At 32.8% G+C, this 27,717-nt stretch overlaps 1 protein-coding gene across 1 annotated transcript in view; it reads right to left on the bottom strand.

Annotated features, from left to right (window-relative positions):
• Positions 1–1,061: 1,061 nt before the first annotated feature.
• LOC134262090 (integrin alpha-4-like) overlaps positions 1,062–27,717 on the bottom strand; it is a 38,300-nt gene continuing 11,644 nt past the window's right edge. Inside the window, exons 7-21 of the mRNA XM_062744487.1 lie at positions 27,098–27,204; positions 25,007–25,069; positions 24,623–24,778; positions 24,151–24,256; positions 23,390–23,578; positions 21,627–21,833; positions 20,466–20,629; positions 8,652–8,789; positions 7,627–8,102; positions 7,062–7,236; positions 6,301–6,426; positions 5,804–5,932; positions 3,399–3,494; positions 2,766–2,891; positions 1,062–2,258 (exon numbers count right to left, since the gene is read on the bottom strand). Coding sequence (XP_062600471.1) covers positions 2,103–2,258; positions 2,766–2,891; positions 3,399–3,494; positions 5,804–5,932; positions 6,301–6,426; positions 7,062–7,236; positions 7,627–8,102; positions 8,652–8,789; positions 20,466–20,629; positions 21,627–21,833; positions 23,390–23,578; positions 24,151–24,256; positions 24,623–24,778; positions 25,007–25,069; positions 27,098–27,204 — 2,414 coding nt within the window. The 3' untranslated portion in view covers positions 1,062–2,102. The remainder of the gene's footprint in view (positions 2,259–2,765; positions 2,892–3,398; positions 3,495–5,803; positions 5,933–6,300; positions 6,427–7,061; positions 7,237–7,626; positions 8,103–8,651; positions 8,790–20,465; positions 20,630–21,626; positions 21,834–23,389; positions 23,579–24,150; positions 24,257–24,622; positions 24,779–25,006; positions 25,070–27,097; positions 27,205–27,717) is intronic.

Here is a 27,717-nt window from a genome sequence, read left to right as displayed (position 1 = left end):
AAAAAGATAAATAATAAAATAAATTCAATTAAAAATTGAAATTGAAGTGACATTCAATGCTGAAACAATCTCATTCACAGAGAACAATTCGGTAATTCTCATAAACAGAAAATATTGTTAATATCCAGCATCGTTATCACATTTATTTTCCCTCTAATTTTAATAGTTCACCTTGTTTTAAAACCACAAAATTTACAAGTGCAAGTGCACTCATGAGACGCGGCCTGGATAATTTTTCTTAGACTTGCTGCACTTTTGCTATTATTAATAAATCATTTAATAAGTGAATAAGATATACAGATGTACACTTACATCAGCCCGCTGTCGTTTAACATAAGCTCCCCGGGGCTTCTTGGACGGGATAACAATGGCCGCGTTCTCATCCTGGGGCTTGATTCCGAGGGGTACATCTGGAACAGCGTCGCTGCGAAGCCCAATCCTTGCACTGGAATACCCATTTACCAACATTCTATCTGGATCCCTTTCTATTTGACACCTAGTGAAATGTTTAGAGAACAATCTACTGTTATATGTTGGTACGAAGCCTTTCCGCCGACAGTGAAATGTCCAAACTTTTCTCCGTGCAGCATCACGTGGAAAGCTAAAAAAAACTTAGTCCGCTCCCCTTTTTGTGAATATTCGAACAACCATAGGCAGCACAATAAACCATTGTCACTAATACCCAACTATTATCACCACGTCTGACGAGATAATGGTAATTATCTAATCCAATTAGGAGATAATCCACACAGTGTCTGAACAGCTTTCTCGCTCGAATCGTCGCCTTTGACGTCACAAGTAATATGGCGCGTAAAATCTCGGGTAGAATATGCATAAAGCGTGATTGGAATTTTAATTAACTTTAACTTTAAAATAAAGCTAGTTTATTGTGTTTTTGAGAGAAATAAATTGTGATATGATGCATATGAATTCTATTTCTGTCAAAATTTCAAAAATGAATGAACCATGCGATAAGTCCTTTAAACGTGCTAACTGGCATATTGGAAAACACATGATAATTCATTGAAACTATTACCTAACCAAAAAAATGATATCAAACAAAGAGTAGATGAATCTTTATGAATTTTTATACTGTATGGTGTCAAAACAAACTTTAATTTGAAATTTGAAACTCTTTAATTATAACACTTATATTAAAAAGGCATTAAATGTGCTAAATGGCATAATTGGAAAACAAAAATAATGAAATCAATAATATTATTATCAAGATACTATGAACTTACCAAAAGATGATACCAAACAAAAACTAGATGAAACTGAATTTTTACATTATTGACACTATTCTTTCGAAACAAACTTAAATTCTATGGTTTTTACACATTTTCTTGCATCAATCTCATGCTATTTACAGCTAAACGTAGTTGCCAACGCAACAGCTAACACCAACTGCATACTGTAGATCACTCAAGTATATTCCATATTTGGAATGAGATTTGAATTACCTTAAATCTGGAAATTTTTACGTCGATTTTATTTTGCGAATTCGGGTCAAAATGCTGTTGATTAATTATTACGTTTCAATATTTTGCGATCAAACATTTTCTTATTGAAAATTTATTTTTAAGAAAAATATTTTTGCGAATTCGCAAATTTGCTAAAAATTTATCTACAGCAAAAATTTCCAGATTTACGATATTACTTTTCCTTTTATCAAATCATATTTAAGATGAAGATAAACAAATATGCCCAAAGTATTTTCCTTCCCAAGTTATATACTCAAATTTACAGACTGTATCAATATACGCTAAAAAATACTGCAACATTTATTTCATAAAGGAATATTTCTATCCATTTATTATATTCTTACCGACTATGCAGCATTTTGTTTGTCTTGAGAGGGGGAAAACTATAAATATTGAACATTTACATTTTAACAAAAGCTACTATGTACTGCATTTAGGAATTTAGTCTTATAGAAGCTTGATTTGCATTCTTCACATCACTTGATTTGCATTATTCACATCACTTTGATTTTTCAAAACTTGAAAAAAAATTATGTATCTGTATTTGAAAATTCAATTTTAAAGAATCTTGAAAAAAAACTCACTTAACAAGCATTCTTTGTACTAAATTAATAACGACTAATTTATCTGGGAATATTGAGACAATAGTTCTCTATCAGATTTGTCCATATCTTTTGTTGCTCGCAACAAAGCACGGCTTTGCCTCTGGTAGGCATAACTTTTCCTTTTGTATTGGTCCAATTCCTCTCTCTTCTTTCTTCTGAAGAAGCCAAGCTATAAAATTATAAGGAACTAAATTATAAACTTCTCAATTATATACAAGGCGATATATTCTCACTATTAAAGAACTTTAAGAATACACCAACAATACTACTCAAGAAAGTTTATAAAAAAAAATTTAGGAACCATAATGTTGATTCAATATATTCCTACATTTTCACCGTCAAAGGCCAAGTTAAATGAAGAATGTCTACATGTAGTAGGACTACAACAATACAGTATATTAAAGACAATAGCTTTTACCCCTACAAAATAACTGGATAGTCAACTGCAAATACTGTAAAATCACATATTTTCGTGGGGTCTAATTTTCTCGGTTTGAGGAAATTTTACGTTTCGAAAATAACAAAAGTTAAAACCCCACGAAAATTTTTGAATCCACAGTAAGTGACTGTACGTCAATACAACTTTCTACAACTTCAACAGATATTTCAAAATAAGCCACACCTATAGGCCAAAATCCACTACTATACATAAACACCGACTGTCTAACAAACTTACCTTCCAGAGAATGATTCCCAATAGTATCATAAGAAGGACACCTACTACCAGACCCACAATCAGGGGCCACAGGTTCAGTTCCTGGGGGGCCGGAGTTATATCATTTGGGAAGATTGGTAGCACTGCCTGTAACAAAGAGTTGTATTTTTAAAAATATATATGATCACTGCATGGTATTCGTAGTTGATTGCACCCCTTTATTTTTTTCCATGGTTTTCCTTAAAATAATATTTGAATTTGAAAAAAATTATTTGCAAACAAAGCCCATACAAAATTTTTCTCCAGCTTTCAACAAAATGTATCTTAGCCGCGGTAAGTTGAATTTTAATTATTTAATACAAAACAATACTTTGTTATATGTAATAATACCTCTGGAAAAAAATAATTACTAATTAGACGAAATATACTCCAGTATGGGAGTTGTCAAATTTTAATCTTTGCAGTAAGACTTTTTGGTGAAAAAATGCCAAAGACATTAAATTTGCTCTTAAAGACATACTGATCTTACTTCAATGCATCAAATTTTTTTGATATCAGACTTTCTTTTAATATTTGCACAGATCTAGAGGACTTAAACACATTTTATGGTGCAGAAACTAAGAAGTTTGGAGTAGAAAAAGATGAAATACATACTGAGAAGCTGACATTGGAAGCTAACTTCAGGGGAACTTTTAATGTTTCTGAGGGATAGACTGCCCCAGTTGTATAGTACCGTATCTGAGTAATGCCCTGAAATTTAAAATAGTTCCACAACTCCTAATAATAAACGTTAAATTAGCCTTTTCTTTCAAATTTAATCAGATCGCTTCCCTTCATGGATAGGCGAATTACTCTGAGTAACTCTTTCAGAGACATTCAAAAGTAATTTGTAGAATTTCTAGAGAACAAGATACTTTATTCATAATTAAAGAGCATTGATTCAACAGATTATAAGCAGTGTTCGTAAAAATAAAGTTAATCGTACTAAAATAGTTGACAATTTAACAATTTCTAACAGTATTTATTTAAACAATAAAATGCTTTCTTTGTTTGTTGTTACTGGAATGAAGGACAGCTGTTGCCAGACCCACAATCAGGGGCCACAGGTTGTTCGTAAGGGGGTTATGTAAATTTTTTGGAAAGATTGGCAGCACGTGTAATAATGAGTTTAACAAAAAAAATATATATTGCATTGTTTATATTTATATCTGTTTATTTTTTTAAAGTAGGATCTTAAAATAATTTTGAAATTATGAAAAATGTATTTGCAAATTGAAACAGCCATACGAAATTTTTCTTCAGGCGACATGCACTACTGTATTTATGCAGTGATAAGCGAATTTTAATTATTTAAAAAATAAAGGAGAAAACTATTGTTAGTGGATGTAATAATACAGATCAAAAAAAAATTACGTATTTGTAAAACTATTGTTAATTCTGAATGCGGTGTTGTGTTTTATTACATTTGATTGCTTTATTTATTGTAAATTTCGTTAGAAAAGGTTTTCCTTATATAGAGACATCACAAGAATTCGGAGAGTTGCAAATTTTGGCACTCAAGGCTACTGCGCAGTATTTAAAGGGATCTCTTTCGTGCCAGCATCTACTGCGGACGTTTGGAGTAGAAAAAGGATGAAATCATACTGAGAAGCTGACATTGGAAGCTAACTTCAGTCGAATGTTTGATCTTCATAGTACCATCTGCATCAACTTTTTCAGTTCCACATCCTACATATTCTTTAAATTATTTTCTTTAAATCTAGACTCCTTCTTCATATAAACACGAGTAATCGGTGAAAAAAGTAATTTGTAGTTTCTAGAAGTATTCAAAGTGGAAAAGCTTGCTAAAATTATGGTAACTGTAAATACTTATTGGAAACCAATTTTTTTATACAAAAAATCACGATATATTCTGAATGCGGTGAATTACATTTGATTGCCCCTGTAAATTTAGAAAAATCATATATGAGACTCAAAAGAAATTTAAAATTTTGAAACGTTGAGTATTTAAAACTCCTAATAATAAATGCCCACTTATATTGTGACACTGGGCCTAGTCCCTTGAAGAAATTACATCACACAGAACCCGAAAAGTAAAATGTTCAATTTGAAGAGTGGTCGTACGTAAAGTTACTTGCTAAAATTATGTAACTGAAATTTTAAAAGAATTTTTTTCCACAGAACAATATCGCAAATTTTAATCATTTATTTATTACTGATAATTAATAAATTCAGGCTTATATCGTTGGCAACTTTCGCTTTAATGCAAGAAATTGAATCCCACATATTATGTCTTTACGACAGCGAACATAAAACAACATTCTAAGTATTTCTATTAGCTGTAAGCTACCTTAACGTTTTATCAGAAAAATACATATCATTCAGTATGCTTAACTGCATTCCACCAAAGAAAAGTACAATGTAGTGGTAGTGTCTTATGAAATAGTCGGGGTTTTTTATAGAAAGTATTTTTTTTTTAAATCCGCGTCATTACTTAAGACGGAGCATTACGATATGGTTTAGTCTATCTCTTTGGAACAAATATACATAAACAAAACCAAACCGTAAAATGGGTTTAATAGGTGGGATCAGGGGCCTAGGAGGAGTAAGCATCCCCTGTTTACCGGTCAAACCCACCGTGATTCCTATGCACTGATTAGGTATACTGAACGTTCCGTAGTCAAATTCAGTTTTAAAAAAGGAACCAACAGTCGTTTGACCAGTTCCGAATTTTGATCAGTTTCGAATAATTACTAAGCTGATAATTAATAAATTCAGAAGTATAAAAAATATATCGACACCTATGGTACGAAGGCTAATGCAACTAATAAATCTGAATCAAAGCGACACTTTTGTCTACAAATAAACCCCTGTATAACATAAAACAACATTATATATATAGTTATATTTTATATATATATATATATATATATATATTATATATATATATATATATTTTTTGCTACTAGAATTTTATAATTTTCATTCTTAAATTATCCATAAGGTTTAACTCGGGATACAGAACAATATGTTTTGCTTTGTTGGTGTTTAATCCATACCGCCTGAAGTTCTGGAAGGTTTTCTTCAGAAATATTGCCATTGATGATGAAGCCGTGAAGATCATCTAACTTTAATTCACTAATCACGCACTCATATACAGCACAAGCAACACCACTCTCTCCACAACCCTAAAAATAGTAATATAAATTGACTTGTACTCACATAAAAATAATATAAAATACTATATAATATATTTAAACATTGTACTGGATATATATATATATATATATATATATATATATATATATATATATATATATATATATATATATATATATATATATATATATTGTTTAAATGAGTTTATTCAAGACTTTCATTCGCTTTTATTTTGCTCAATTAATATTGTTTTCATTTTGATATGTCAGTCCAGCCATATTTTCACATATTTAATAGATGGCTAACTCATTGCTAAAATTTAACAATTTATCTAATTATTTTTAGCACAATTTGAGTCTGCAGTATATACAACACAATTAAGGATGGATTAACTCACTAAAGGGAGAGAATTATCTGGGTTGATGATCACACTAGGTTGTCCCACGGAAGGCGATGACGTCACAGCACCGACTGATGGGAATGACGTCATACTGCAATTGTCAGTTGGAGTAAACACTGTCACCTTAATATAAAAAATACATCTTATTCAGATTTTAGTAAAAGCCAGGACGTGTATGTTTATTTGACGGAAATGGGGGTCGGAATTAATCGGTTTGTCATGATCATTAACACGTTTAGGCCAAGCGTTTGCATAACACAGACATGCAAACAAGCAGACAGCAACAAGATGAAGCATCATGCTTCAATGCTGATGGAAAATGTTCTGCGTTGACTGTACTATGAAAAACGATATGTAGTGACTTGTATTTTCAGACTTGTGTTACTTACTTCTGAGATCTTAGAATCTATCGACAACTGCAAAATAAAATCGTTGAGGGTTGCTTCAATGAAGCTGGCTTTAATTTTTTTCTTATTTAGCAAAAAATATATAGGCTTAATTTCTGTAAAATACACATATTCAGGCGTGGGTTAAAACTTCTGTTGGCTAACGTCAACTTTCTTCACTTAATTAAGTGAATTTAAAAAAAAACAATTTCCCATTTTTTTAAAACACATTTTCAAATCTGTAAACTAAAAATATTTTACCGTTAATCAGAATTAAGTCAGTTATCAATAATTATCTTTTTTTTCGATAAAAAAAATGCATAATTATATACATATACAATAATATCAATAAATTAAAATGCTTTTCCATACTTTGAGTTCTGACTCGGGCACAATCACTTTGCCGTTTGCGATTACTGGTATATTGAAGACGACCTTGACTTCCGGTAGGGGACTGGGTCCTAGCGTACTGATGGAGTAGGCCTGGTACAGTAAGAGTTTGGAGCGTTTCTGTGGGGACATCCTCACCTGGTCGGGTGACGATGAACTTCAAACAAAACAAATTATAATGGAGTATTTTAAGAATTTGTTCAAGATATATTCATCCAACTTATAATTATGCTGATAAATATTGATGAAGGTTTATTAAATGCATGAACACTTTTTTACCTTAATCTTCCTTTTGACTTAACCTCAAATTAATTTTTTTTTTTCAGAACCACTCAAGATATTTTTATCAAACATACAGTTACATGTTTATGAGAGCTTTAAAAATTCATCAATTTTTTTTTAAAAATCTTGACCTTGACCTCAATTCTCTCAAAATCGAGTTTAACTTAGAAACTATTTTAAAAATACCGACAGCTAACAGTTTGACACTGATCCATAATTAGTTGAGATTTAATTAACTGTGTCTATTTTTCTACCTTGACCTTACCCTATCATCTGTACCGTTGTTTCTAGTTGTAGATTAGTGCTCAACTCTATCACATTATTGTCTGGATTAACGTCTCCAGTTACGTCAGCTGTAGAAGTTATCTGGATTTTCGCCGGAAGATTCCGTAATCCCTTTTCTAATAATCGGTCCAGAGAAACATCGTATCTAAGGCGGACCAGGCCCCTCTGCTGCGGAAACAGAGGCGGTGAAACAAACGTGCACCGTGTACCGTTTGTTTCTGCTGTGCACGTCATTCGCTCCGAGCCTTGCTCTAACAATACTGCATAACTTGTTAGAGGAACGTTCATGTCATTGGATACTAGAAATGAGGCCCCGTACGCCGGATCTCCCAAATTCATAACCAGGACCTCGACCTCGAGTTCCTGTGTGAGGCCCACGGTGATTAAGGACGTCAGTGGACGTCCGGAAATCCTCAGGTCTGGTTTACAATCGTCACATTCTGTTCGGAACTCACCCTGTCCAACAATAAAAACAAACACCCATAACGACAGTCAGATATCGGAATATAATGGGATCAAGAAAAATAAATGTCTCAGATTTCTGATACTGAGGTCAAAATACATAGAGAATAAGTGGTTTCAACTTTCAATTCAGTCCTACGCATGAATTGTATTCAGTACCTTAATGTTGAGATTCCAATGTTCACCTTAAATCTATATGGTCAGTTGAACGTCATCTTATCATTGTCGTCAAATAGGAAAATTAACCCTGATTCTTATGACTTATACATTGAATAACAGAATTTTTTTAGACATTCACCAGCAACTACATATCGTGATATTAGAAATTCAAAAACAACTACATACCGTGATATTAGATATTCAATAACACCTACACATCGTTATATTAGACATTCAATAACAACTACACACCGTGATATTAGACATTCAATAACAACTACATACCGTGATATTAGACATTCAATAACAACAACATACCGTGATATTAGACATTCAATAACAACTACATACCGTGATATTAGACATTCAATAACAACTACATACCGTGATATTACTGCCTGTGGCCTGGTTTTTGTCCAGTATAGGCCTGACTTCACCTGACGCGGATTTGTTGCTGATTTGGTAAGTCAAGTCAAACACGGGCTTATCATTAACTCGTAAGAAAAAATTCCTGTCTGTCATCTGAAATAATAATTAATTTTTCTCTCTTCTTACAGTTGTTTTGTTTGGTCTTATTTTTCAAAAAAAAAACTTACTGTTAAGTGAAATGTAAAAATGCAAGTTAGATGAATTTCTTTGGCAAGATTTAAGAAAAGTGTCTTAAACATTTTCATTTCCATTTAAAGTAAAAATGAATAGAAACAAATTATGAAATACCAGTAAGTATCTATATGGAAAGCTGTAGGGTACCCCCACATTATTATTATTTTTTCCTACATAATTATACCAAAAATAATTATGTCATTCAAACTTGCTTTTTATATCATTATTATTATTTTCCTGCAACAATTATAATCTTGTCTGTTAAATGTGTACACATTATTATTATTTTTCCTACAATTATAATGATTCACTTCACAATAATAATCTTGCCAGTCAATATGTAGACACATTATTATAATTTTTCGCCTCATGATTATAATCTTGTCAGTCGATGTTTAAATGTGTACAGATTATTATTATTTTGTCCTACAATTATATTGATCCAAACTTTACAATAATAATCTTGCCAGTCAATGTGGACACATTATTATAATTTTTCGTCTCATGATTATAATCTTATTAGTCGATGTTTAAAAACATTTTTATTTCACCTCAAAATTATAATAATTCTCCTTACTTAACAATTATAATCTTGTTTGCCCATGCGAACACATTATTTTTATTTCGTTTCAAATTTATAACAATTATATTCCACATCGATCATACAATTATAATCTGTGTTACTCCAACAATAATAATCGCGACCAAAAAAGTTGCAACATTATTATTTAGACGCTTGACAAAATCAAACGTTTGTATGATTTTGATGTACAGCACAATTATAATCTTGACTTCAATTTTGGGAAAGATTATTATTTGGACGCTTGAAAAGAGCAAACGTTTGTCTGCCCTCCCAGTAATTTACTATATCCCGATAATCTCACGTGGTTTAAGGCCATGTGTTTCCCTATCAACAGTGCCGAGTGAAAGGCAGGCGGTTTGCCGGTAAGTAAAGATGATTTTGTTATATTAATGTACAAGTAAGTGAATTCCATCTACAAGTAAGTGAATTCCATCATTCGATAAAGGAAATGTCTCAGAAATCAGCTGTCAGTATGCTGTTATTGAACGACAGCTTCGGAAGAAACTAGTTCGAATTATCTCTGTACTTTTGTATCTAGGAGATTGAGATTGCATCAATGCATGCCATTGCATTGTGAATTTATGTTCCATATGTAGATTAAGAGGCGTTAAATTAAATGATATATCTTTACGTACAGTATATACTCGTATTTTACAGTTTAGCTTGAATTTTCTCTGCAATAAGTCATTTACATTGAGACTTACTGTTATTAGAAAGTCTGACAAATGACTATTGATGATTCCATTGATTTGTCTTGATTTGCTGATTTTATGAAGTTATCTATTATTAGACCAAATCTTTCCTCTTAATTATATGACAGCAAACACCTTTGTTTGTTGTTTAAATTTTACAATATACTGGGTGTGTTCAATTAACTACCAATAAACTGTACAATAAATCACTTAACACAATCAGGAATCACTGGTGTGTGTTGGATTTGTTTTTAGCTCAAGTGCTCAATGATTTAAGGAAAAAAATTCAATTCCGTTTTTCAAGCCATTGCCATTAAAAGAGTTAATTGACAAATTCTAAATATGAAACATTTCAGAATTTCTGAAATTCTACATTATTTTGTTCAATCATCAGTCACCATGAGAAATAGAAAATATGCTGTAGTTTTTAAAGAATTATTTGCACATGTACATTTAATTTTAAGAGCAACAAAGAGTCTTGATTTTTAGAGGCATGCAGGTTTTAAAGAAAGAAAACAGTGTTGTAAAGAAAGGAAAAGATTTTCAACTTAAAGAATTGCAGATGACACAGAGGTAAAAAGACCAATAATTGTTAGGTAGAATTAAGAAATGATATATATATTACAGTGGAAGATTTATCCAGGGGGGAGGGGGGTTATTAGTTAAGAAAATGTAACGGGTACTTGGAAAGATTTATATTTTTATTTATTCTGCAGAAATATATTGGTATGTTTAGAAGAGACAGTCATCTACTTTATAAATAATTATTTACAATTTAGCTTACCTTAAGTCTAATGCCCTGTTCACATGGAGAGTTTAATTCGAATTAAACGTAAGTTACTGCAAATTAAATTTGAACAGCATACACACGGAGAATTTAATGCGAATCTCGTAAGATTAATTTGAATTAATTTACTGCGCATAAAATTACTTCGCATTAGCTCTGTGAACGCTAAACGAATCTAATTCGAATTAAAGTTTGACGCATGCATAAGGCCTGAATTAAGTCACAGGCCGCATATCAATAGTTAAATTTAGGTATGAGTGCTATTTTTGGTTGAAAAATAAAGGAAAATTATGTTAATCACTAAATTTTATAACAAACACTATGATTTTTATGCCAATTGAATCTGCTCGGCACACATGATGTGAATAACAAATAAAGTCATAATAGCATTACTGGTCGCACAATGTAGAAATAAAATTTTGTGTGTTGGATTTGTTTACTTCTGCTTTAGCTGTCAAGGAAAAAAAAATTAATTCTATTATTTTACTTTGCATTAATTTACTGTTAATTAAACTCTCTATGTGAACAGGGCATAAGGCTCAAGTAAACTTGTCCGACTAAGAAGTCTCTGGATATGTTTATCATACATAATGATCCCCAGTGTTAGGATGGGGCCACAAAGGAAATCAAAGTTGTGCACAAGAACACAAAGGAAAGATCATTAGAAATCTTCTAAGGCCATGATTAGTCAAAGAAATAGAAAGCATCATCAGTAGGTGTAAATTTAAGCTTGAAAAGATTTTCAACTTAAAGAAGTTTGGGTCAGATAAATTATTAGGTTTCAAAAAAGCCAAAATTGTTAAGGTAGCAATGTGAAATGATATATATATATTACAGTGGAAGATTTATCCTAGTGTTTGTTCATTTTGCGGGGTTTTTTTGTTGCCCCATACTTTGCCAATAAAGATGCATTATAAAATTGTCAAAAGAAGTTTTAATTGAATTTTTTTTTTTTAAATTCATGCAAGTTACAAAGAATATTGTGAGAAAATAGGGAGGGTTTTTTTGATAAAGGGAATAACTCTTGCAAATGGACATTTTTTTTTATTCATATATGAATTTAATAACAGGTTTGTTCATACAAGAAAAACCCAGTTTGCTGTCACATTGGGAGCCCTCCACTTGTCATACTCATGAAAGTAATTTTCCATCCTACCAAGTTTTCCCATGATTATGTGTGTCAATGATAATTATAAAAACTCTTATTGTGTTTTATTGTTATTTTTCAGAGGTCAGGAACCATGAATTTTATGTTGGAGTTTGAACTGCATCCTGATAGACTTTGAGCACATCATAAGTTTTAGACCCATGGACAAAAATCTTGCAGTTGGAAAATAAGGAAAACACAGCCGTGATAAATATCAGAGAAATCTCGTTAGAAGAGTGTGCCGGTCTGGACAAAAAGTTGCAATGTGAATAACTTGGAAGAAGGAAGAGTCTTGGCAAATTACAGAGAATTCTTGATGAAAGACTGCATGTGTTGTTCCTGTTGTTTCAAGAACTTTGTCCTTTTAACATCATTTAACACTTCATTTAAATTGATGCATTTTTGATACATTTTCATTATTGAAATATTTACATTTGATACTCTGTTTAACCAATAGGCCAAGAAAGGTGAATACTCATGTGGAATCACTGTCTGATAGGGTAGATTCAAGTTTGTACAAATCATGACCCCCTGGGTGTAGAGTGGGGCCACACTGAAAGTTCAGACTTGTAGGAAAAAAGGCCACAGTCAGAAATATATAGGCATCCTTATTTAGTGGAGGTTCAATTTTGTCAAATCATACCCCTCCCTTTTAAGGATAGGTCAGGACCACTTATGCATTTAAGTTTTTCAATACTAAACTGATTTTTGCTTTTTTCTTAGCCACGGTGCTCAAGTGAACCAGTTGGTCCCTGAGCCTCTTGTTACATCTGTATATATATTTACCAAAATATCGAGGCATTTGCTATTTGAATATTTTGCAATTAGATTTTTTTTTATTTTCCTGAAAGTAATTTGCACATTTGTTTTATTTAAAGTTGTCTGGTAATGATGTGTTATTGACTTACCCATTTGGTGACAAGAGGTACATTATTAAATTGTAATATATCCTCAAAATTGAAAATAAAGACCAAATATTGCCACTCAAGACAGTGGTGGGAGAGATAGAATTTACTACAATTAAATGGATATTAAATTGTGATTTTTTTCTGGTGTTCTTTTGGACTTGAATGACAAACATCTAATGGAAGGCATGTTAGAAAAGTTGGAGCTCTGTCATATACATGTACATGTGATAATTGTAGACCCAAATACTGTTAACCAACATTGGAAATACAAGTTCAAAATATGGAAGTTACTACAGTGTATATGGCCTCTATACTGTATGTGTACTTAAAATAGTGGGCTTCATATTTGGGTCTGATAATCTGTAAACTATATATATATGACTTTTAATGAGTTACCCAATACCTTCACATACATGTACTTGACTTTGAGATGGAATTCACACTCAAATCTAGTACTGAAAAAAATCTTGCATGCAAGGTGATTTCCAAACAAGATGTGTTTGTGAAACACTGATACCCCCCGTATGGCAACCTAGTGAAGATTAAGCTTTTCTTAAATGCAAATTTAATATTTTGGTACCCAAAGTAGGGTCCCCTAACTGGAAATACAATTGTGAAACATAAAAGCCCTATCACCATCTGTTCCCAAGTTATGGTCAGACTAAAGTTTTTTCACAAGTACGGAAATCTTCATTTACGGGGGCATAAAAATATAAGCACAAAACAAGACTCAAGTTATTAATTTATTATATTGTTTCTGGCATAAACTTTTTTTCAATTCACACAAGAGAAAAATTAAATATCTCTAAATTCCAGTCTTATCAGTGTCCTGTTTGTGTGGGATTTTTACCTGCCATTACATGTGTACATATTCTGCATTGTTAATCATGAAATGCCTAAAAACTGGACTATGCTCTCTCAAATTAGATAAACCATCAAGTCAAAAGCTTATAGGCTCAGTGTTGCGGAAAAAATAGTACAGAATTAAGTGATAGCAAAAGGTCTAACAGTCTATAATTCCATCTGAATATAAGCAATTCTTTCTCCCACTTCAGATCCTTTTCTTTCGAACAAACTTCTTTTCAAAGTGGGTTATGACATCCTTCATTGGTAGAACTAAAATATAAAAATATCATTATACCACCTGATTCATGATGAATTAAATAACAAATAACAAGAGGCCCATGGGCCACTTTGCTCACTAAAGTCACTTCAATGGCCTTGATGTTCCACAGAATGTAAAAAAAAATGTTCCTTTTTTCTATGAAAAATGACCCAATATTGTGGCCTCAGCTTAGCATAAATATTAATTAGGTTTACTTGTATAGGTTACATCATAGAAGCCGAGTAGTATTGATTATATCGTTTTCATGGGGCGTGGAAATCGAGGGCGCGGAGCGCCCGAGATTTCCACGCCCCATGAAAACGATATAACCAATAGTACGAGGCATCTATGATGTAAGCAACTTGCCGCATGTCTGATGATGTAAATTTCATTGAGAGTGTCAAAATTCAATAAAACAAGAGGCCCATGGGCCTTAAAGGTCACCTGAGCATTATGCAACAACTTTCCAGTGATTAAATTTGATTCATGTTTTAAGCCAGATGCTATGCTATTCACAATTTTGAAAGAGGCACCATTGATCATCATAACAATACACTTAGCAGTTGCTTAGTTTGTTTACTTAATACCCATAGGCAGGGTAGGGGAACAAAAAATGCATTTCAAGTAATCAGTAATATTCAGCAATAATCAGTAATGCCCCTATCACACATGAACCCCTGACCCTTTAAGCCTAGATACACACATTGCACAATTTTTGAAAAGGCACCCTTGCTTTCCAAAAATATTTGATAAATACCAAGGAGCAGATTTCAAACAATTCATCCAGTTTCAGTATATAAGTACAGCCCCCCTCTATGGTACCCCTGACCCTGGTGCCTTGAAATTCACAATTCTGGAAGATTAGCGCCCTTGCTCATCATAACTATATAGGTAGTTCATCTGCTAAATACCCAGGAGCAGAGAAGAATACTTTCAAAGATTTAATGTATTTTCACTATATAATCTATAGAGCCCCGCCCTATCACTAGATTCCCTGACCCTAGGGCCATAAAATCAAAATTTTGGAAGAGGTATTCTTGCTCATCATAACTATGTAATTAATTTATTTCATTCCTAGGAGCAGAGAAGATTTTTTTTTTCAAAGAATTCATGTATTTTCACTATATAATCTATAGAGCCCCACCCTAACACCAGAACCCCTGACCTTGGGGCCATAAAATTCACAATGTTGGTAGAAGCACTCTTGCACATCATAACTATGCACTTAGTTAGCTTATTTAATACCCAGGAGCAGAGAAGAAGATTTTCAAAGAATTCATGTATTTTCACTATATAATCTATAGAGCCCAACCCTAACACCAGAACCCCTGACCCTGGGGCCATAAAATTCACAATTTTGGTAGAGGCACTCTTGCTCATCATAACTATGCACTTAGATAGCTTATTTAATACCCAGGAGCAGAGAAGAAGATTTTCAAAGAATTCATGTATTTTTCTCTATCTATAATCAATAGAGCCCCAACCTAACACCAGAACCCCTATCCCAGTGGGGCCATAAAATTCACAATTTTGGTAGAGGCACTCTTGCTCATCACCACTATGCACTTAGATAGCTATTTAATACCCAGGAGCAGAGAAGAAGATTTTCAAAGAATTCCTGTATTTTTACCATATAATCTATAGAGCCCCACCCTTACACCAGAACCCCTGACCCTGGGGCCATAAAATTCACAATTTTGGTAGAAGCACTCTTGCTCAACATAACTATGCACTTAGTTAGTTTATTTAATACCCAGGAGCAGAGAAGAAAATTTTTAAAGAATTCATGTATTTTCACTATATAATCTATAGAGCCCCACCCTAACACCAGAACCCCTGACCCTGGGGCCATAAAATTCACAATTTTGGTAGAAGCACTCTTGTTCATCATAACTATGCACTTAGTTAGCTTATTTAATACCCAGTAGCAGAGAAGAAGATTTTAAAAGAAATAATGCATTTTCACTTTATACTTATTTAGCCCCGCCCTAGCACTAGAACCCCTGACCCAGGGGCCATGAATTTCACAATTTTGGTAGAGGACTCAATGCTGATTACAATCATGCAAACAGTTTGACTGCTTGGTGTCCAGGAGTAAAGAAGAAGATTTTTAAAGATTGCATTAATTTTATTGGTTTTTGCCCCACCCCCCAGGCCCCAGGGGGGCAGGGACCATGAAATTCACTATTTTTGTTCCCCTTCACCCATAGATGCTTTGTACCAAATTTGGTTGAAATTGGTTCAGTGGCTGCAGAGAAGAAGATGAAAATGTCCAAATGTTAACGCACGACACACAACACACAACACACAACACACGACGCACGACGACGGACGAAAACAGATAGCAATAGGTCACCTGAGTTTACTCAGGTGACCTAAAAATATTCAGCTGTCATGAACTTAAGATTCATTTTAAGCTAGCTCTCCAACATGTTGGACGTTCTTAGTGAATTTGACTTTGACTTTTTAACTGAGTTTGAAGATTTTGACAATTTATCTTTGAGCCAGGCACTCTACAAATATGAAATCACAGAAGCAAATATCAAGTAGTTTAACGATATAAAGTTTGGAGATTTTACTGTAACTTTCAAAATTTCAAAATGGATTAATCTTTTGAACGACTGGGAACATTCAACTGAGTTAAATACATGTATTTTAATTTAGTTAAAGGCTAAGAAATAGCTTAACATGTTCATTTTTCTGTAGTTATGAACTTGTGAAATAAAATCAGTTCTTTTCTCATGACCCAATTTCTGCCTCCTGCAGTGATATATGAAGGGGCGTGGAAAGTATTATCGCATATGTGATACAGGATATATCACCACAGAAAGATCAAAGAAAATCACCGCAGATATGCGACAAAAACTTAATAACATACCCTACTGTCCTTCCATCACACTTTTTACTCCATATGCTGATACACATATATTATTAATAAGAGTTACTCTACTGCATGAACATCTCTGACCTTGACCTCAATTTTCTTAAATTTATGTTAAGTTCTGTATCAAGAGTTGTTCCAGATATTTTTAATCAAACCTTATATTTGTGCAGATACATATTGATGGGATCTATTCAACTTCATAATCATTATTTTACTTGACCTTTCCTTTGACCTTGACCTTTCTTTAAATTAGTGAGTAAAGCTTAGTTTTAAAGAAACTATTCAAGAGACTTTGATTAATCTTCATATGCTTAAACTATAAACATTGATAAGAGCTATTCAGTTGCATGAACATTTTTTATCTTGACCTCTCTCAAATTTGTGTTAAGCTTTAAATTTTAAAGAAATTATCTAACATATTTTTATAAAATTTTATACGGTGAACATTTTGAATAGCGTTTTCAAACTGCAACAAAAAATCTGCCTCTGTGTTAAATAATTTCTTAATTCTTTCTAAGCATTAATATCCTCTTTACCTTTGTGTCATCCACAATTATTTGAGTGGAAAATCTTCTTCCTATACAACACAGTTTTCTTTCTTTAAAACCTGCATGCCTTTACAAAGCAAGACTCTTTGTTGCTCCTGAAATTAAATGTGCAAATAATTCTTTAAAAACTAGAGCATATTAATTTGTATTTCTCATGGTGACTGATGATTGCATAAAAAATGTAGAGATTCTCATATTTAGAATCTATTATCTAACTCCTAAATGCTGTGACTTTAAAAAACACCTAGAGGCAATCTAATTAAAATTAGATGTTAGATCTGCTCACATACTAACATCTAGTAACAACATCCCACAGAGGGTCACGTCAGAGGTCAGATTCTATCATCCAATCAAATTGTAGCCTGCAAAATCATCGTATATTTGTTGAAGCGAATAAGTCTATAGTTGTTCCGAATTGGACCTCAGACGTGACCCTCAGTGGGATATTGTTAGATGTTAGTGTAATATGATGAAAAACATTTAACTGTTCTAGATTGACCCAGGGTGAACTTTTACTGTAAAATCACATACCGTATAATCCCTATTCCGCCCTGGGCAACTTAGAATAATTGCAAATAAGTTTAATTTCATATAAAAATGTTTGTAATATTTATAAAAATATTTACTTCAAAAAATCTTTTGAAAAAAATATAAGATACAAGGAACCACTAAAATGATTGTCTAACTTTACTTAGTTGTTAATGTCACCCAAATTATGCAAATTATTCATTTTCAAGCGAGAAATTGGATAAAAAACATGTTTCATTTTTACTTTCTTCACATCTTTGAAATTCTATAATTCTAATCACTGTACAATTTATTTCCTGGCAATTGAAAAAGACAAGGGGGCCTTATATAGAGGGGCGGCAATTATTATACGGTATTTTCGTGTTTCATACTTTTGTGGTTTGATATAAAATCTGAATGGTTCCTGGGGATTTGATTTTTGGATGAAGAATATCTTGATAGTTGGTATATGTAACACCTTACATTTATTGGACATGAATTTGTTCTCTCCACGGGTGAAAACAACGAAAATTAAACCCCAGAAAATTTATGATTTCACATAAATTGCATGTATACCCCTTTATATAAAAAAAAGGCTGTCTTACCTGATTGTACCATCCCACAGCAGCTCCTTTCCTCAACTTATGCATAATCTGCAACATAAGTTTTTTCATATAAAAATGTTTTCATCCATCAAAACATTCGGGTATAATATATCTTATGTTATACATGTTATATGAAGGACTCGTCTCCATGTCCCACATTGGGATTCGAACCCACGACATAAGGATCAACTCCTAACTTTACTTTAGAGCAGGCAGTCTAATACGGGCGACTCAACTGACCCAAGTCTCAATGTAAATAACAATAGATCTCAATGTAAATAATTTACTTCGGTGAAAATTCAAGTTAAAACTGTAAAGTATATACAAGCTATTATAGTAAACTAAAAAAATATCTGTTAGCAAAATCATTTCATTTAACGCCTCTTAATCTACATATGGAATATAAATTCACAACGCAATGGCATGCATTGATGCAATCTCAATCTCCTAGATACAAAAGTACAGAGATGATTCGAACTAGTTTCTTCCGAAGCTGTCGTTCAATAACAGCATACTGACAGCTGATTTCTGAGACATTTCCTTTATCGAATGAATGGAATTCACTTACTTGTACATTAATATAACAAAATCATCTTTACTTACCGGCAAACCGCCTGCCTTTCACTGGCCGCACTCGGCACTGTTGATAGGGAAGCACATGGCCTTAAACCACGTGATTATCTTCGGCAGACAAACGTTTGCTCTTTTCAAGCGTCCAAATAATAATCTTTCCCAAAATTGAAGTCAAGATTATAATTGTGCTGTACATCAAAATCATACAAACGTTTGATTTCAAGCGTCTAAATAATAATGTTGCAACTTTTTTGGTCGCGATTATTATTGTTGGAGTAACACAGATTATAATTGTATGATCGATGTGGAATATAACTGTTATAAATTTGAAACGAAATAAAAATAATATGTTCGCATGGGCAAACAAGATTATAATTGTTAAGTAAGAATAATTATTATAATTTTGAGGTGAAATAAAAATAATGTTTATAAACATCGACTTATAAGATTATAATCATGAGGCGAAAAATTATAATAATGTGTCTACATACTGACTGGCAAGATTATTATTGTAAAGTTTGGATCATTATAATTGTAGGACAAAATAATAATAATGTGTACACATTTAAACATCGACTGACAAGATTGTAATCATGAGGCGAAAAATTATAAGAATGTGTCTACATATTGACTGGCAAGATTATTATTGTGAAGTGAAATTCAATCATTATAATTGTAGGACAAAATAATAATAATGTGTACACATTTAACAGACAAGATTATAATTGTTGCAGGAAAATAATAATAATGTTGTAAAAAGTAAGTTTGGATGACATAATTATTTTTGATATAATTATATAGGAAAAAATAATAATAATGTGGGGGTTACCTTCGGCTTTCCATATATCTAATACAGAATCGTTTTGATGTAAAAAAAAAAAAAAAAAAAAAAAAAAAAAGTCACTATCATGCATTTCTTCTGTTAGTAGAGGTAATAAACTGATTAAATGGTACAGACTTTTGATGTACGCGAAAAAAAAAGGCAAATAACATTATGTTATATGACATATTGTGAAATCATATTATTTGTGGGGTCAAAATTTCAATGATCAAGGAAAATCATGTTTTTGTAAATCTTTGACTTCATGGATGCAGAATTGTTGCTGTATAGACTTATAATGGAAATTTGACATTTCATGGATGACATAAATTCATAAATCTCCTCATACCTCGAAAACAACGAAAATTAAAACCACGATAGAAGTGATTTCACAGTAATCATCTATAGTACAGCATTAAAAAGTTGGTTTTCTTACATCTGCCCTTGCATGAAGAGTTTCACACTGATTGACACCACTGCCGATGAATAGTTCCAGTTTTCTGTAAATTTTCCCGCCACTCACATTGTTCATGTAAAATGTGAAGCGCCGATTGTTAAGGTCGGCTTCATCTGAATCTGACGTCACTGTATAGTCGATGTCTAGAGAAAGGAACCAATATTGCACAAAACTGTGTCCTGTATTATATATCACTGAGTTAAATTCATAACTGCTTCTTGTACTTTTATATTTAAAGTAAGATTTTTCTCATGTGCCCACGCTAGCACAAATTTGAAATCGACCTATACAGAGCAGCTGCTCAACCAACAAACTTTTTACTGACGATTTTTTTCTTTAGGTTTTTAAAGATTTTTTTGTTTGTTTGATTGTTTCTGGAAATACTAGGCTAAAAAATCCAAATAAAGCATGGAACAAAAAACATTGAAACATGGTTGAAAAAATTCCTTCTTTTGCTGAATTTAAGCAGATAGGTCACTTAAATATTAAAAATCATCTTGGTTGATTCCAATTTTCTGTTAGCCACAAAATTTTAATTGCGGTTTTTGCATTTGCAAAATTTTCCTTAAAAAAAAAGAAAAACATGTGAAACTTGGCATAGCCATTCAGATATTAAATCTCTTGCAAGATCATGCTCTACGTATGAACAATTATTAAAATGAGTTAGGTTATTGACAGGCGAGTTGATGAAACAAGAATGTCGGCAGTCTCGTTTGAAGGCATCGTCTCGTAAGTTTTATGTTCGATACAATGACCTCCTCAGCAAATGTAATTTAAGTCAAATGCTGAATGATGTTTTTCATACTAATTGTTAGATCATTAATTACAAACTGAATTGTCGACGAAATTTCCATCAATTCTCGACCATGACAAGGGAAACACGGTGGGCGTTACTGGTTGGTAGGGAATGTTCACTTCTCAATTGTACCTAATCCAACATCAGATGTTTTGGAGGTCAGTGATTGCTCTGCTCCGAATTTTCTTGTTTCATGGACTTTTTAGCTTGAATACTGTTTGTTATCTCTATATACTTCATTTATAAATTTTCGAAAACAAAAAAAAATTACATTTCATGTTATTTCTGTAGTATTTTCCCTGTACCTTATTGTTTCTCTCTCAATAAAAGGAACTCAAACTTACAAATTCCGTTATTTAGTCCGTCCCCAGTGTATCTAAAACAAATCTGAACTGTCGTGCATGGGTTGTCGTTAGTGCCTCTGCATGCAAGTCCTGTGGAGTTCAGGGGCATCTTCGCTGGATTCAATGTCATGGCTGCATTGATGGTCGCGATAGACCGTGTTCGGAAAACAACGGCATTGGAAGAAAGGAGGGATCCAACAGAAATATCTTAACACAAAAGAAAAGACACATTTAGATATATGCTTAAAAACCCTTTTTATACATTATAAATACATGTATTATTTAATTGACAATTATGTTAATTAACTTGAATTATTTTACGTAAAACATATGAAAGTGCAAGCCAATGGTAGCAATTAGGTTTGTTTGTAAATCGGTCTATCCATTTATTCTTTATATAAGATTTGGTACTTTGCATTATACGAGGGGAGATCAAAAAGTTCGCAAACTAATTGAATAACTTCCATAAAAGAAACAGTATTTGGTTTTAGTGTTTATAAAATGTTAAATTAGTCCTCTCCAATTTTAATGCACATCAGCCACCGTTCTGCGCATGCGCGAATCACATGATATCACGTGACCCCCTCCGCAGCGTTCTGTCACAAAATCTGAAAGATTTTGCTGAGTTTTATATTTCTTTCCATGTAAGTTAGTTTTTATAAAACAGTTCAATTGTCAGAAATGGTCACATCTTGGCAACAGAATGGGTGGATAAGAATATCCTTTCCAAAAATGAGCAGGGCGACCATTAATACTCAAATCTACTGTCTCGGGAGAGACGTTTATTGAAGGTGGATAGAGAATTGGTGCCTCCTTTTTATCATATCTAATATGTCTAAAATCTAAAGTAAACGATATCTTAGGTATTTCATAATTATTTTATTGTTCAAATATTCAACTATTTTTTAAATTGTAAATTGGAGGTCTTTGATAGCAAATTGCTTCATTAAAAACATATATCTTTTCAAACTTGCTTTCACTGGGCAACATGGCAAGTATCATTTTAACCATCTGAATTCCTTCACTAAAACGATCAATCCAATCATTGATTGAATTTATAGGAAGTCATTTGTCTTGATAAACTGTGTAAAAATTATTTCATGCTACGGCAAAGGGGTTTCTAAGATATACAATAAATTGTACAGTCGTTTGTCGAATGAGTACGACTGTGACAACCATTTTTCGTCACAAGTGACCTACATGGTGACGTCATTTTCACATTGTGACGTCACAAACAAGGAGAAAAACATTATTCAGCATATGCTATTTATAGAACTTGTGTATAGTTATGTATGTACCAAATTTCATTCTTATCTGAATTTTGGTTTTGTAGATATAGAGATAGTTCGCGAACTTTTTGATCACCCCTCGTATATCAATGGCTGGTTGAATGTAATATATATTATCGCGGGACTTTCATAAAAGAGAAAGAAAGAACCGATTAATTTTTTCACAGTAATTTCAGTTTTATGAGGTTTTATACATGGATTGTACCTATTGTTTAGAGTTTTTGTCAAATGCAATATTTCTGGCGTGTATTTTTAGAATAAAAGTGCGTGAAAATGCGTGATTGCGGGGAAACGGTAAATGTGTGATTTTGCGTTAGAAATGGGAAATGGTATAGGCGTTAAAATGCGTGACTGTAGGGAAGGGGGTTAAAGAACTACGAGTATATACACCAAAAACAGTATTCGTGCAAATTCTTTCCAATACCAAATATTCATCTGGGAAATTGAGGTTTTGCAAAAAATGGTGTGATTTACCTAGATATGTATTGGAATCCACATCAATTGTGTGTTTGCTGAGGGAAAATCCAAATCCTCGCAGATCGGTGTGAAGTTTGGACGCCAAGATTTGCTGCGAATATGTAGCCTCGATCTGGGGAGATCCCCCATTAAAGATATAAATAGCACCTTTGTTGTCGTCCTCATAAGGAGCCCCCACAACTAAATCTGTAAAAAGGAAGTCCTCTCTATTGATTCATTAGTTTACAGTTATAAGGCACCCCCACAACTACATCTGTAAGAAGGAAGTCCTCTGCATTAATTGATTCATTAGTTTACAGTTATTCAAATAAGCTTTGTTATAAAACATTGATCTTTTTAGTAAAAAGTCTTCAGATAATGCAAAAGCAATTACAAGATGGATATATGTACATGAAGCTGGTTCCTTTTTACATACTAAGAAAGGTAACTAGGCTTAAGATCGGTTCACTTTTGTATTTAAAAAAAAATAAAATTTATGAACTTTGCATCCATTTCCGTAATGTTAAAAAGCCTTCTAAACCTCTTTTATCTGAATAATAAAATATAACATTATAAATGTATAATGTTTGATATAATCTTTTGAAATAAATAAAGCTTTTCATTAACCATGGACAAAAATACGGTCGTATTCCCGATCTCATTTGTTTTTTCTCTAAACATTATTACATCATCCAAACATCCGAATTTTGATTTCAACTTGACTCAATAGTGCAGTTCGCTTCCTGTATTCATAAATATATTAGCATCAATGAATTTACCATTAAATCCGTCTTTGTTTAGGTCCCCCGGATTTGCCACACTGTAGCCGAATCGGGCTGACACCGCCCCAGACCCACGCAGACGTTGTTCGTTGTCAATACGCGTCTTAAACAAATAAAAATATTATTTACTCCATCAAAACCATTGGTGTAAAAATATATAATGAAAACAAATTTTAATGGATCTTCCCACCTCCACGCAAATTTTTTTTTTTACTTGAGATGCTTCTTGTTTTATCATGACAACTTAGAAATAATTTAATTTCACAGATAGATAACAGAATATTTTTGTTGCACTTAAGACGATTTGTAAAGCATATCATTAGCACAGTCGATGTTTTACCCTTATGCTTAAAGAGTTTTAAATTAATTTGTCAAACAAACAGGTTATAAATGAACAGTTACCGGTCATGTTCTTAAAGGAATGTAATATGTATTTTTAGACATGAGAAACTAAATCGAACACTCCTACCGAGTCGCTTCCGGTCCCATAGTAAACATACACAGCCCCGACATCCACATCGTTCATGTCATTTTCTCCCTCCATCGGTGACCCCACGGCGATGTCATCTCTGTTATCGCCGTTAAAGTCAGCTATAATCATTGACTGACCGAATCCACTACCGACCTATACACAGATAATAATCGACTTAAAATCGGTATCGACCTATAATGTGCTTTTATATGTAATATGAGTTGTTTTTTTTTAAATATTTGGCATGCAAATTATTCGTTGCAAATATTTGTACCTAATAAACACTGCTATAAGTATACAACATTTGACAGTGCAAATATTCGTTTTAATTGAGAAAGAAATATTTTTATGTTCAATATTGTTTACATAGCTTGTACCTACCGTTTTTCCATTTAACAATTTTCTCATGCGTAGATTAGTGCCATCTATCTCGAAAATTCCCATCTAAGAAAACATATTCTAGATAAATATATAAACATGTATACTTTTTTGTCAAAATTATTGCGGTTTCTTCATATTTTGGTCAAAAATGACTTTGCTCAACTCATAAAAAGCAAAAGATTTTACACGAAATTCTGAAAGATACGCATGTAACAAAATTATAATATTCGTATACATGTACAATGTAACATGCTCACAGAGAAAACGGTTAACGTTTTATTTTGTCGGTGGCTGTTGAATTTTGTAATGTTTTAATGAAATGATTTCGGAGTAAGTCAACAGGAACACCTTTGGCCTTTCACAGAAAGAAGGTATGGTTTCCATACAAATTTTGCCCTGTGATTTTCTAAAAAATGAAACTGGTGTAAAAGTTGAAAACTCATGCTTTTTAAATAATTGAAATTCAATGCAGAAAAATCATACAAGTCATTCTTCTCACTTGTGTTTTGAAATGCTAATTATGACGTCATAAACATGTGCATTTTCCCATCTTTTCTTAAAAAGTTGCAGAAAACACAAATTTTCAATGGAATTTTCTTTCAGATAACATTGTCCACAGGCATCGCCCACAAAGATCTTGAGATATGTGATTTGTTATTGAATTTTTCACAAAATATCAAAAAATTAACGTGGGCGACGGCTGTGGACACTGTTTTCTAAAGGAAAATCACCCTTGAAATGTGCCATTTTGAGGCTTTTTTTGTTGAAAATAGAGAAATACTTCACAGTAATGACGTCATATTTTCAGAATGGTAAACCTTCATGCCATATTCTTTCCTGATTTATCAGATCAGTCATTTATTTAACTAATATCTAAGCCAGTTTCAAATCTTTTGAAGGTCATTACATTTTTAGGGCGCAATAAAGCTAAAACCATACCTTCTTCTTTCTCTGAAAGGCTAGAGGTTTTCCGGACGCACAGTAAGTAACATTTACAATCGCACGCTTTGAAGTATAAATATATATGCTACATGTATACTTGCTATACACACATTATGTATAATATGTAAGTACGCGTACGAAACAATCCGAAAGGCTTGGAAATGACACACAAAAAAGGACACAAGCTACCACAAGATCATGAAATTTAATTTGAACAAAGCAGGTCCATTTCAAAGACTATTTCTATCTACGTAGCTATTAAGTATTTAAACCTACTCAAAGTAGCTATTTTTACCTACTTTTTTATAATCTGCATTTTGTGGCCAAAATACCGAACGGCGCATTAATTGGAGAATACAATATATTTTGATATAGTTACAATAATGATGAATACGACAAAATTTTGGCCAAAAAAACGATTACTTCCTAAATCTTTAATTTTACATTAGTTTCTATGCAGAATTGTTAATTTATGAAGTAATCATTTTTTCCCAATTTTTTTGTCATAAACATTATCAGTGTAACTGTATCAAGAAATTTGGTACTCAACATATTGCGCCGTTTGGCTGTTTGGCCACAAAATTCAAGTAAAGCATAAAGTAGGTAAAAATAGCTACTTTGGATAGGTTTAAATACCTACGTAGCTATTAATAGCTACGTAGGTAGAAATAGTCTTTGGACTGGACCTGCAAAGAACGTTCATGAAAGAGCATGCTCTGTACAAGATCCGGAGATTTAAACACATCAAGCGCCTGTGGATTTAAATTTAATTGTTTGAAGCAAAAACCATCCCATAATCATTCAAAACTATTAAACTCTTAGCAGTTGGAAGCCGTCTTTCTGAGACACGGATTCCGTGCCTGCAGACGGTAATTCACATCCAAGCGACAAGAATACCCCACTTTCAGAATTAGATTTTATGTCCATGTCTTTCATACGTGGAACCAATACAGCTTTTCACAAACCCGTTAAAGGTTCGATGCCTTAATGTGTCCATTCAACTCGTACATAAACCCATAAAGGTTCCGTTCCTTACCTTCGTCTAACCATCCATAACATTTCGTACGGGATGAGAACGACAAGAAATATACCAGTATACAACAGTCAAAAACTCTTAGAAATTGATCCTTTATAACTGCGGTAACTTACAGCTCCTATAGTCCCCTCATTGTTGGCAAATCCCGGGGCCCCCAGGGCTATCTGAGGGGCCGAGGGACTGGTGGCAGTTCCAAATATTCCGGCCCCGGTAGAGTAACCTGTAATTTAAAGGGAGAGGTTGTAGTTAATGTCTAGCAATACAAGTACAAAACAATATTTCTCTGGGCAGGGTAAAATACAATAAATGGAATACAATAATATTTCTTATTCTAAAATTATTTTGTTTTCATGGTCAAAAGTCATTTGCATTTTGAAAATTTCAGAATAAAATAATCAATGCAGTTGAACAACTGTTTGATCTTACTTCGGCGTTTATGCAAATTATCACGCAAGCAAATCGATTGATCACATCATGAAACCAAAAAAATTGAAAGTTACATTGTATTCCTTAAAAAATTCATATCACCCCAGTTATGGAAAGATGATATATGGTTAATCAGAAAAGAAATCCATTGTTTATCAATCTAATTAAAATAAAATGTTCCGAATCCGCTACCGCTTCTCAAACCGCTTTGAGAAGCTGTAGCGGATTCGGAACATCTAATTTTATTTAGATTGATTTTTTATTAGTTTCTCCCGTCTCTTCTCTCAAACATTTTTTGCGCAAACAG

Source organism: Saccostrea cucullata, unplaced genomic scaffold (genome assembly GCF_032062105.1).
Source record: "Saccostrea cucullata isolate Sc308-1 unplaced genomic scaffold, CSIRO_AGI_Scuc_v1 ctg356, whole genome shotgun sequence".
Taxonomy (NCBI): domain Eukaryota; kingdom Metazoa; phylum Mollusca; class Bivalvia; order Ostreida; family Ostreidae; genus Saccostrea; species Saccostrea cuccullata.
The sequence above is the reverse complement of the archived record's forward strand: the minus strand, read 5'-3'. Positions and strand labels throughout refer to the sequence as shown.